Below are 11,593 nucleotides of genomic sequence, written 5' to 3'. Positions count from 1 at the left end.
CCTTGGAGGGTCTAAGGATGTTCTGGGGCTTGGGGGCAGTAACTGCCCCTTTCACCTGTGAAGCCCTCCCAGGCCCCAGGACTTGTTTCTCTCCCACTTGAGAGCCTGGTTTAAGACGGAGGGTCCCAAGTTCTGAGCTGGGCTGTGATGTGAGAATTAAATGGTAGACATGCAGTGGGGGCAGGGGTGGTTTCCTATAACTAGGGTCACTCGGTTACCCAGTGTCCTATGTGGTATCTGACACTGCACAGTGACCCAGGGGATGCGGCTGGCCCACCCCAAGAATGAGGCCAGCAGAGGGAATTTAGTACGTAAACTGTCTCCCCCAGCAAATGGCACTGAGTGTGACAGCCACCACTCACATTCCTGTTGGGGCACCTCCTACACCACGCATGCAGCAGCTCTGATCCAGGCCCGGGAATGGGATCCTGATGCAAGGCCTGGCATTAATCTCAGAGACTCAGCCAGCCCAGCACTGAGAAGAGGCCCTGCTGACCTACAGCCCGAGTTCCCGCACGCGCAGCCCTGCAACGTGCAGCTCCTTCTCACAGTCTCAGACATGCTCCAGTCAAGGGCACGGTTTCCTGCTCACAGCATTCACCGCAGTGTTATCCATGATCGTTCCGACAGCAAGAAACGTTGCAGTCTAAATACTCAACACCTGGGAAAGCGCAAATTCCAACATACCAATATCATCAAACATTCCAGGGCCATTTAAAAGAATGCTAGTAGGAATACTGTTCAGCAATGAAAAGAAACTATTACATGTTATGGCTTTGATGGACCTTGAAAACATTATACTAAATTCACAGAGACAGGAAGAAAGTAGTGTAGAGGGTGCCAGGGGCTGGCGGGGGTGGGGAGAAGGGGGCTGGAGTTCATGGAGATACAGTCTGTTTGGGTTGATGAAACAGTTTGGAGGTGGATGGTGGTGATGGCTGCAGGACTCTGCGAACACACTTAATGCCACTGAAATGTATATTTTAAAATGGTTAAAAATTCCCAGCAGCTTGTATGGCTAGAACATATTTTACCACAATTAAAAAGAATTCTAGGCCAGCTGGCATGGCTCAGTGGTTGAGCATTGACCTATGAACCAGGAGGTCACGGTTCAATTCCCAGTCAAGGCACAAGCCTGGGTTGCAGGTTTGATGCCGTGTGGGGTGTGCAGGAGGCAGCCGATCAATGATTCTCTCTCATCATTTATATTTCTATCTCTCTCCCTCTCCCTTCCTCTCGGTAATCGATAAAAACATAGAAAAAAAAAAAAAAGACGCTCAGGTCAGAATGTGAAGATTCTCCAGACACCGATTCTCACAACTCCACACTTGGAGAGAAAGTGCACGCACCTACGCTGCTCTTTAAAAGAGAGGGTTTATTTGTTCTAAAATAATTTTTCCTCTTTCAATGGAGGTTTTAAGGCAAAGGCAGCAGCTCTTACTGGTCTTTGAAGTTGGCCTTTCTCTTCTCCACAAATGCAGTCATCCCTTCCTTCCGGTCCTCCTGGGGGAGAGGGAATAAAGCAGAGCTGGACGTCACATGTCCTAGTGGGTCAGGCGCAGGGCTCTCCACTCTCACAGGGGGGGGGGGGGCAGGGAGGGTTCTGCAGCAGCAGGACCACCTGGAAGCCTGGGAATGGTCCGGATTCCCTGACCGACTAGGGCTGGCCTGGGAATGGGTACTTTTACCTGCCCCCTCCCCTCACCCCCAGGTGATGTTCACTCAGGAACCACGAACCTTTGTGTCAAATAAACTCTCATCTACAGAGAACCTCAGATGCACGCTATTTGGGTCAATCACCAAATCGTCATCTGAATTCAGCAGTACCCTGGGTGTCGTGAGGCAGGAATCCAGACTCTACCTCTGCCTCTCTTCCTGTGTGTACATGTGTGCATGCCCATGTGTGTGCACATGCCTGCGCACACACACATCTGCACTTCCTCAAGAGCCAAAGCCATTTTTTATCTTTCTTTCATAAAACACCTATATATGACCTTCTGATGATAAAAGAGGTAAATCTGTATTAGAAGAATGATTTCCTTTGTCACTGGCAGAAATCCAAGAAAACATTGTTCTAAACCCCATTCCAAGTGACTGGAGTGACAGGAAATCATGGGTAAACGGACTGTGTTTAAGGGCCACCCAGAAGACCTCTTGTGGCAGGAAATGGCCTCGCTCCGTCCGTCCTTCTGAACTTCCCCTCACGGATGCAGCCCCTGACCGAGCTATGGACACTAGCAGCTCTGACCAACGGGGAGGAGGGTATGCTGATAAAGTCTACCAGGACACTCCCAGCAGCTTGTACGGCTGGAACATGTGTGATTCTTTACTTGAATGCTGTTTACTCACAGTAGCGAAAGTTGAATAGAAGATTTTCTTCTCCAACTTATTTCCCTCTGTTAACGTCATTTCAAAAGCTGAAAGAGAAAACCCTGACGTTACGAAGTGAGATGCTGGAGCTGGGAGTGCTTTTCTGTGGTGGCAGGCAACAGTCTGCACAGCCCCATGCACTTGCACCTGATGCAGAATGTGGCCTGGGGAGGCCTGACCCCCCAGCTCAGTGCCTCCCCCAGAGGAAGGGGCGAGAAACTGCATGAAAGGTGGAATGCAAACTGTCCAAACACAGAGGGCCTGAGGCAGCCCATGAAACTGTTTTAAAAGTCTTAAAGGTCCTGGCCAGGTAGCGGAGAGAACAGAGTGCAGGACGACAGCAGCGTGTGGCCTCTGTCCTGGCTCCCACGGGGTCCTGGGAGTCTGCGCCCCCTGGGCCAAGCCTCGGGCTATTTGCACAGCCCCTCACCACTGAGAAGCAGTCTCTCCACCCAGGCTCCCAGGGAAACTGAGTTTCTCAGAAGCCGACATCAGGCCTCCCCCCTGCACAGCCAGCACCTGTGCCTGTCTGTCCCCCAGGATGACATATTCTTGGTCTCAGTACCAGCGGGAGCTCAGAACAGAATTTGTGAGCGAGCGACTAGAAACAAAAACTCTACAAAGAGCCAAATTCGAAATACTGAGAATCCCAACAATTGTTGTCCAGATTGGTGCCTAATTCAGAGCCAAACCGCTGAAGCCACACAAGTCCAGGCGGCCTCTCCTTCCCCCTGGCACAGCCCTACCTGCATTCACTGATTCTTTGGCCATCGCTGTTATAATTTTAGAATTGCTGGCAATTTTTTCTGCACACTGGATGGCTTCATCCACCAGCTTCTCAACAGGGAAAATTTTGCTCACAAGACCTAAAACACAGAAAGGTGAACAACATGAGGAAGCGGCTCTGGTTATGTTTCGACACTTTGACAGCAGCGGTCTTTTGGGCTATTAACAAGGGGCTGCAGCAACACAGGGAGGGTTCCACCTCTCCCCCACGCTGGGGCGATGCTGCTGGCTGCATGCGTGGTCACTCGACTCCGACAGAGCATGTCACCGAGCAGCGGGGACAGGTGCGCTGCCAGGTCTCAGAGAATCCCCATTGCTTACACTGAGCTCTGGGAAAGGAATGGTTTAACACCATCTGTAACCTGTGCATATGCTTTAGCTACTCTTTTTACATATGGGATGTCAATACAGGCAGCGGTCCCCTGGGTTGTCAGGACCCCTGAAAGCGCTGTGCTGATTGCCCACAGGGGCACCTGCAGGCAACTCTCCCCTCTCCACTCCTCATGGGGTGACCCCAGCCTGTACCTGCTTGCTTGGCATCCTGGGCTGAGATCCGGTCTCCAGTGAGGACCATCTCCATGGCCAGAGACTTTCCAACAGCTCGGGTCAGCCTCTGGGTGCCCCCCGCACCTGCAGGGGCAGAAGGCTGTGGTCTCAGCTGGTTCTGTGGCCAGTATAAGCCAACATGCACAGACACAAGGTCTGAGGAGCTGAAGATGGGTCTCTCAGGTGGGGCGAGGCAGCTGGCAGGGGGGAGGCAGGAGACCTGAGGACCCCTGGGGAGGCCTCCTTTCCATGCTCAGTGCCCCCGCTCCACCTGGCACCCCAGGGCCCTACATAAGCACCTCATACAGGAGTCAGACTCCAGACAGATGCATGGAGCTCACAGCTTCTGGCCTCAGACCTGGCTGGGGGGAGGCCTCTGATCTGACCTGCTCCCCTTCGGGTCTGAGCCTAGAGCAGGGCTCCCACCTCCTGGGGCGCTCTGAACATTCCCTTCTCTCCCAGCGCTCTGCGGGGTCCAGCCTATGACACTCCTCCACGCGCCCCCACACCCTCCACCAGCTGGAAAGAGAGCAGTGTGCCCAGTCACCTGCCCCACGGTGAACCCCGGACACCAGGGCGAGTCAAGGGGACCACCTGAGGGAGACCGCCACAGTGCAGCAGACTCCGACCTTGGGAGCTGGGACGGGAAGAGCCCACTGTCACGGAGCTCATGCGGGCTGTCCTCGCCCTTCGCCGATGGGACACACTTTCCTGCCCACCCAGCTGGCTCAGGAGATGCCCTGGGCAGAGACATGTGGGGCAGAGACCTTGTGGGGACACAGGCCCGGAATCCTGACCAGGTGGACCGCAGGGGCAGAGGTTGCACTGTTTGCCCACTGCTCCTGCCGACCTCCGTGTGTGGGGGTCTGATTTCCTGCGCTGCTGAACTTGGGTGAGGCCATAAACTTGCTCTGGTCACTGGAACATGAGCAGATGTGACATGTGTCACATCTTCAGCCTTCTGCCCCTGCAGGTGCAGGGGGCACCAAGCTCTCAGGCTGGCCCTCAGTCACCATGTTCCGAGCTTCTAACCTACAAGGACCGTAAGCCAGTGTGTGGTCAGCCCTTCCTAACAGCGTCTGACACGGGATGTGGCCATCACCCAGGAGCCGGCAGAGTTCCGTGACCCCCATGGCCATCTCTGAGTGCTGTTGTGACCACTTACACTTAGTGAGCTGGGGGCAGAGGGAGCAATGGGCAGACAGAGGCAGCCACCTGTCCAGTGCTCACGCGACCACCTCACATCCCTCGTCATGTGCAAGCCACATGCTCTGTCTGTTCCTGGAAAAGCTCTCAAGCTCCTAAGTGGTGGGCAGACCCTGGGAAGTGACCTGAAGAGCTTATGCTGGAGATGTCACTCCGCTTTACCTGGGATGGTTCCCAGTAGGATTTCCGGCTGTGCAAACTGGGCTTTCTCTCCAGCATAAATGATGTCACACATCATAGCAAGTTCACAGCCGCCGCCAAGCTGCAAAACATGAGGGGTCATCCGGGAATCCAATCACAAAATCACTCTATTTTCTTACTTAAATAGTCTATTAAAATGAAACACAATCCTGGCCAGCGCGGTTCGGTTGGTTGGGCGTAGTCCCATGCACCAAAAGGTTGCAGGTTCGATTCCCAGGCCTGGGTTTCGGGCTCAGTCCCCAGTAAGGGGTATGTAGGAGGCAGATTGACGTTTCTCTCTCTCTCCCTCTCTAAAATCAATAAAAACATATTTTTAAAAAGACATTAAATAAGTAATTTTTCTAAAAAAAAAAAAAAGAAGAAGAAGAAACAGTCTGGGGTATAGCAAAGATTAATACAATGGTGCAAAGTTAGTTAAGTGTTCCCAAGAATTTCCTATAAAATGGCTGAGGCTGCCCAACTCTTCCTGTAAATGGCCAAACAGCAAACACTTTTGGCTCTGAGGGTCCCAAGATCTCTCTGCCGAGGCTCGAAGGCAGCCACAGGGAGTGAACACCAATGGGCATGGCTGTTCCAATACACTTTAATCGCTGGTCCTGGCTTACCCCAAGGGAGCTTTATTAAACAGTCACAAAGTGAAATGCTCTCATCACTTCTCTTCAGGCTATGACCACCCCAGCGTCTCTGAGCAGTCAACACGCCTGCAGGAGACTTCAATGCACCAAACAGAGGACACAGAGCTTCCAACGGTAGTTAAAGAGGTTAGTTGATAGGTGCAGTGCAGGGCGGAAAGCCATTACAACTGTACAAAAGCCAACACGTATGCCTTTAACATAGGAGAGGGGAGGAACATTACAGGGAGTCACGGGGTCGTCATGAACATGGGGGAGAGGGGGCGCTGACAAAAGCAGGTGCTGAAACACCTCCTCTCCTTATAGTCCTTAGCTCTTTGGCATCGAGTGGGAAAGGCCTCCTGGTCTGGGAACTAGGCTTAGGCCTTTTCAAAATAAAACCGGTTATACGTCACACTCACAAATACGGTTCCCTAAGGAATCCTGAGTGAGAGGGAGACTCGGGCAGACACTCACAGCGTAACCATTGACAGCAGCTATGACTGGCTTCTTGACCCGGGAGAGATGGTCCCAGTGGCTCAAGAACCCAGTGGAGTAACAGTCCTGGAATCGCTGGTTCTGCATCTCCTTGATGTCGGCTCCAGCTGGTGGAAGTGAGGCCACAGTTACCAGAGTGCAGAGACCCCAAGAGGCAGCTACTGAGTGTCCACTGTGAGCAGGCACTGGGGCTCCTGGGGAGACCTGGCTTGCGCAGTGGTGGACAGTGGCAAATCGCTGTGATACATGCTCACAGAGGTGATACGGAGGGACCCCAGAACAAGAAATAGATTTAAGGTGGACTCAGAGAAGGCTGGGCTTATTCATTGGTCACTTGAGCCTTCAACACACAACACCTGACTATGGAGGACCTGAATAAACGTACTCTGCTGGCAGAGCACACCTGAAACATACCGAGCAGCTCATCCAAGCAATTCCCCAGCCCATTTCCATTTTACATGTAAGTCAACCCCAAGCTGTATGAGCTTTTCTGACCCTACCTCAGAGGTGTAAGTCTGTCTGCAACACCACACCACGGGCGTGATCACGATCAGACCACCCCTCGTACACCTGGGTGACCTGCCACCACGCTGCCCACCACACCTGCAAACGCCTTCTCCCCGCCCGTGAGGACGATGGCCCCCACGGCTGGGTCCTTCTCGAAGGCCTCCAGCGCCTGGTTGAGCTCCTTGATCAGGCCGTCGCAGAGCGCGTTGAGTGCTTTGGGGCGGTTCAGTCGGATCAACCCCACGTTTTGGTTCTTCCCCTTCTTTTCTGAGATGATGTACTCAAAGTTAGCCCCTGGGACAAGAAGAAAGGAGATATTTTTATTCATACAGGCATCAAACTGGGGGGATGTATCCCCATCGGTGGACACAGTGACCTGGACAGACTTGAGGGACCCCTGACTAGTCCCTGGTGGCTGCAGCACGCAGCTCTCCGCCACATGGGTGGCCTTTCCACCACTCTGCTTCCACTGATGTTTGAATCTTTCCTTACGTTAAAAAAAAACAAAAACAAAAAGCCCAGCAATGAACAACAGCCCACAGCAGCCTTCCTTCTGAAGGCCTCCGTCAGCATGAGAGACCTGTGATTCCGCAGAAACAAGGGAAGGAGGAATTCGTGTTTTCAACCAATGCCAACTAGATGAAGGGGCTTAAGCTGTGAACAGAACAGAGTTCTGGCCTTTCCGAGTGGACCGTCTGGTGGGAGGCACACACAAGCACAGGTGACGTCTACCTCCGGCAACTGTCCGCTCAGATGTGGGGGTCAGCAGTGACCTGGAGAGGAAGAGGGTTAACCTGTGGAGACAAAGGCGTGCATGTGTGTCTGCATGTTGGAGTGGCCGCTTTCGTGAACGGTAACACAGGGATCACAGTCCCTGCCCCGTGGGCTTGCTGGGGAGAAACGGGAGTAACAGGTAAGGTGTTCAGCGGCAGCAACCTGTCAAGGTGTTAGATCTGATCAAATAATTGAATCCACACCCCTTCTCCTGGGAACGGACCTTTAGGCCACTTCACATTGGACATTCCACTTGCTCGGATCACATTCCACCTGCGAAGACCATTCTCTCTCCCCTCTGGACTTTCCCAGAATCGGGACCTGCACAGAGAATTCTCCACCCAGAAAAAGCCCACCTAGACTCCTTTAAAAACCTCTGACTCCCTGTTTTTGGGTGCTGGTGCCAATGTGGGGCTCAGCCCACCTGATACCCAGATGACCTAATAAATTCATAATTCTTCACCCCTTTTGGCCTTGTGTGTTCCTCCTTTAGCAACCCTGACATTTGGTGCTGAAACCCGGGCAGCATAAGGGTAATGAAATAGCTGAATGGCAGTTTGCAGCCATCTAGAAAACCCTATCTTCCCTAAACCAAGGACACTTAAGAGTAAATGATTTGAGAATAAGCCTTTTTTTTTTTTTTTTTTGGTATATTAAACTACAACCCTCCAAACTAATCTCTCTCTCTCTCTCTCTCTCTCTCTCTCTCTCTCTCTTCACCAGATTATTTGCTATAATTCTTATTGTTCTAGCTTTTGCCCCAGTAATACTAAAATTTATAAAACAGTTTGCCTCCACCAGGTTACAAGCCTTACTTATACTCAGGAAATACCATCCCCAGACACCATCACAACCTCCTTTTGTGCCCAGGCCCTATCATCCCTCTGACCCCCAGAGCAAGGATGATGGACCAGGTATAGAAACTTACCAGGGCAGAAAGCTCCAGATGCCTAGCAAGGGGCAAAACTGGGGAAATAAGAACCTTGCCCCCAGGGTAACCTCCCCTCCCCTAGCAATAACTAGTCAGGCAGTTTAGACCCCTCATTTTTTCCTCTCTAAAGATAACACCTAGGCCTCGGTTGTATTTCAGCTCCAGGCCCAGAAAAGCAGCAAAACCAGACAAGTGACACTGTGGCAGCCTCAGGACCAGCTTTTACCTCCCAAGTCACTCAACAGGACCGCTTCTGAGCCTTGCCCAACCAGTCTCTTGGGCAAATCATTCTGCTGCGACCCCTCATCCAGCTGACTACTATCAAAGTCCATCCCCCTGTGATCTCCACGTCCCCCCTCAGCAGGAAGTCAATACGGAAGATATGACCTTCGTCCCTATTCCATAAAACAAAAAGGCTGGGATGTTAGGTCTGATCAAATAATTGAATCCATACTGGGAACTGACCTTTAGGCCACTTCACAATGGACATTCCACTTGCTTGGACCACATTCCACCTGCTAAGACCATTCTCTCTCCCCTCTGGACTTCCCCAGAATCGGGACCTGCACACAGAATCTCTGCCCAGAAAAAGCCCGCTTAGAGGCCTTTAAAAACCTCCGACTCCCAGTCTTCGGGTGCTGGTGCCATTTTGGGGCTCAGCCCATCTGGGTATCCAGATGACTCTAATAAATTCATACTTCTTCACCCTGTTTGGCCTCGTGCGTTCCTCCTTCAGCGACCCTAACAGTGGGGGGCACACACAGGCACGGGTGACTTCCACCGCCCCGGAGGGCAGTCAGCTCAGACGTGGGGGTCAGCAATGACCTGGAGAGGAAGAGGGTTAACCTGTGGAGACAAAGGCGTGCATGTGTGTCTGCATGTTGGAGTGGCCGCTTTCGTGAACGGTAACACAGGGATCACAGTCCCTGCCCCGTGGGCTTGCTGGGGAGAAACGGGAATAACAGGTAAGGTGTTCAGCGGCAGCGAGCCTGTCGGGGGACCTGGAAACGGTTGCTGATTACAGCCGGGGTGCAGGGGGGTCAAGGAGAACTCAGGGTAACACCGACACGACTCGGTACTTGGGTCGTGAACTGGATACAGGGGTGAAGGGAAAGGACCGGCCAGGACCGAGCGCGCGACCACTGCAATGCCCGCGGCGCTCCCTGCACAGCCCCTTACAGTCAGGTAAACCCAGCCGGCTCCAAACAGACGTGGCCCCGACCGATCCCCAGGGCTCAGCGAGCTCGGCGCGGCGGCGGCGGCGGCCCCACCCGCACTCACCCGAGGCGAAGGGGCGCAGCGCCACGCGGCCGGGCCGGGGGAGCAGCGGGCCGCGGGCCCGGAGCAGCAGGACACGCACCGCGGCCATGGCACTCAGGGGACGACTCGCCCTGCCCACGGCGCCGCCCCCGGCCAAGCCATTCAGGGCACGCCCCGCCCACAGCCCGGCATCGCCCACAGCCCGGCATCGCGAGACCGCGCACGTATCGCGAGATCAGCCTGGGAGACTGGGGCGTGGCCACGAGCCGGAGGGGCGTGGGGAGAAGGGGCTGGGGCGGAGACGAGGGACTGGGGGCGGAAGTTGGGTCGGTGGTGTCACGCCCCCGCTCGGGCCGGCTGCTAACTGACTCCGAGCGGTTGGAAGTAGCCCTGAGACCTCTGAGCGCGGACCCCTGGTACCTTGGGGGACCGCCTGCCCGGGGCCGTGCCCCTCCCCGCCTGGAGGGCGCCCGCCCGAGCCCGGCGGGTTTAAGCGTCCTCGGGGGACCTCGGCGACCCCGGCTGACCTAGGCCCGGGACGGCCGGCGTGGCCCTCGGCTTCTGTCCAGCGCCCCGGTCTCCACCTGGGGGCGTCGCCTCCTTGCTTCTCCTGGGCAGAGGCGGGTGCTAGCTTGGCCCTCGGCCCTCGGCCCTTGCCTCACCATGTTCCCGGGTGTCTGAGGGCCAGCCACACCTGGGTTCCCAGGAGGCCCGGACTTTGAGCTGCACGCAAGTTGTCCGGCACAGAAATCCAACCATATTAGGGAATGAATAGGCTCTCCTTGAACCTGAAATCTGCTCTCAGGAGCAATAGCTCAGGCTCCAGCACTTGCCTTCTTTTACCCAACGCCCTCCATGAAGAGCGGCTGATTTTTTAAAAATGGGTAATGTATTGAACAATGTGCTGTGCGGAGAGCTGAGTGTTTAGACAAGGAAAAGACAGGCATTCCTTTTCTTGTTCCTCTGCCTGCCTGTCTGTCTGGTGGCCCAGAGGTACTCATGAAGTAGTGAGTTATTCACAGCAGTTGCACAAGGTGACTGAGAAACATTAAACAATGCATATCACTCTGAAATGTATGTATGTATAGGTCTAAATGGAACAGGCATGCAGCGCAATGCTGATTCTTTTTAAAAAAATATATTTTTATATAATACTCTCAACAATAAAGATTAAAAAATATATTTTAATTGACTTTAGAGAGAGGAAGGGAGAGGGATAGAGAGAGAAACATCGATCAGCTGCCTCCTGCACAACTCTGACTGGGGATTGAGCCCCAAACTCAGGCATGTGCCCTGATCAGGAATCAAACCATGACTTCCTGGTTCATGGGCCAATGCTCAACCACTGACCCACCACACCGGCCGGGCAACGCAATGCTGATTTTTTACATCGGCAACTAGATAGCTCTTGAAGACTAGATTATGAAAAGTTTTATTTTTACAAATATAAGCTTTCATTAAATTTTAGTAATGAAAACTTTTGTTTATTTAAATAACACTTTGAACTCAATAACAAAAAGACGAACTAATTAAAAATGGGTAACATGCCCTAACCCAGTGGTCGGCAAACTCATTCATTAGTCAACAGAGCCAAATATCAACAGTACAACGATTGAAATTCTTTTGAGAGCCAAATTTTTTAAACTTAAACTTCTTCTAACGCCACTTCTGCAAAATAGACTCGCCCAGGCCATGGTATTTTGTGGACGAGCCACATTCAAGGGGCCAAAGAGCCGCATGTGGCTTGAGAGCCGCAGTTTGCCGACCACGGCCCTAACCGTTTTGGTTTGGCTCAGTGGATAGAGTGTCGGCCTGCGGACTCAAGGGTCCCAGGTTCAATTCTGGTCAAGGGCATGTACCTTGGTTTCGGGCACATCCTCAGTAGGGGGTGTGCAGGAAGCAG

At 53.2% G+C, this 11,593-nt stretch overlaps 1 protein-coding gene across 2 annotated transcripts; it reads right to left on the bottom strand.

The window, feature by feature from the left end:
* Positions 1–1,357: 1,357 nt before the first annotated feature.
* ECHS1 (enoyl-CoA hydratase, short chain 1) lies at positions 1,358–9,860 on the bottom strand. Of its 2 annotated transcripts, none has more exons than XM_008144368.3 (8): positions 9,712–9,860; positions 6,822–7,019; positions 6,198–6,325; positions 5,071–5,170; positions 3,682–3,786; positions 3,117–3,236; positions 2,350–2,417; positions 1,358–1,503 (listed from the first exon to the last, which is right to left on the bottom strand). In XM_008144368.3, exons 1-8 carry the CDS (start codon positions 9,797–9,799, stop codon positions 1,438–1,440), a joined length of 873 nt encoding a protein of 290 aa, XP_008142590.1. In that variant the 5' UTR covers positions 9,800–9,860; the 3' UTR covers positions 1,358–1,437. The 2 variants fall into 2 exon arrangements, with proteins under 2 accessions (XP_008142590.1, XP_054584816.1); XM_054728841.1 differs by lacking the exon at positions 9,712–9,860 and adding an exon at positions 8,657–8,777.
* Between the last annotated feature and the right edge of the window lie 1,733 nt (positions 9,861–11,593).

The sequence above is a fragment of the Eptesicus fuscus genome, chromosome 17 (genome assembly GCF_027574615.1).
Source record: "Eptesicus fuscus isolate TK198812 chromosome 17, DD_ASM_mEF_20220401, whole genome shotgun sequence".
Classification (NCBI taxonomy): domain Eukaryota; kingdom Metazoa; phylum Chordata; class Mammalia; order Chiroptera; family Vespertilionidae; genus Eptesicus; species Eptesicus fuscus.
This window is presented reverse-complemented; position numbering and strand designations above follow the sequence as displayed.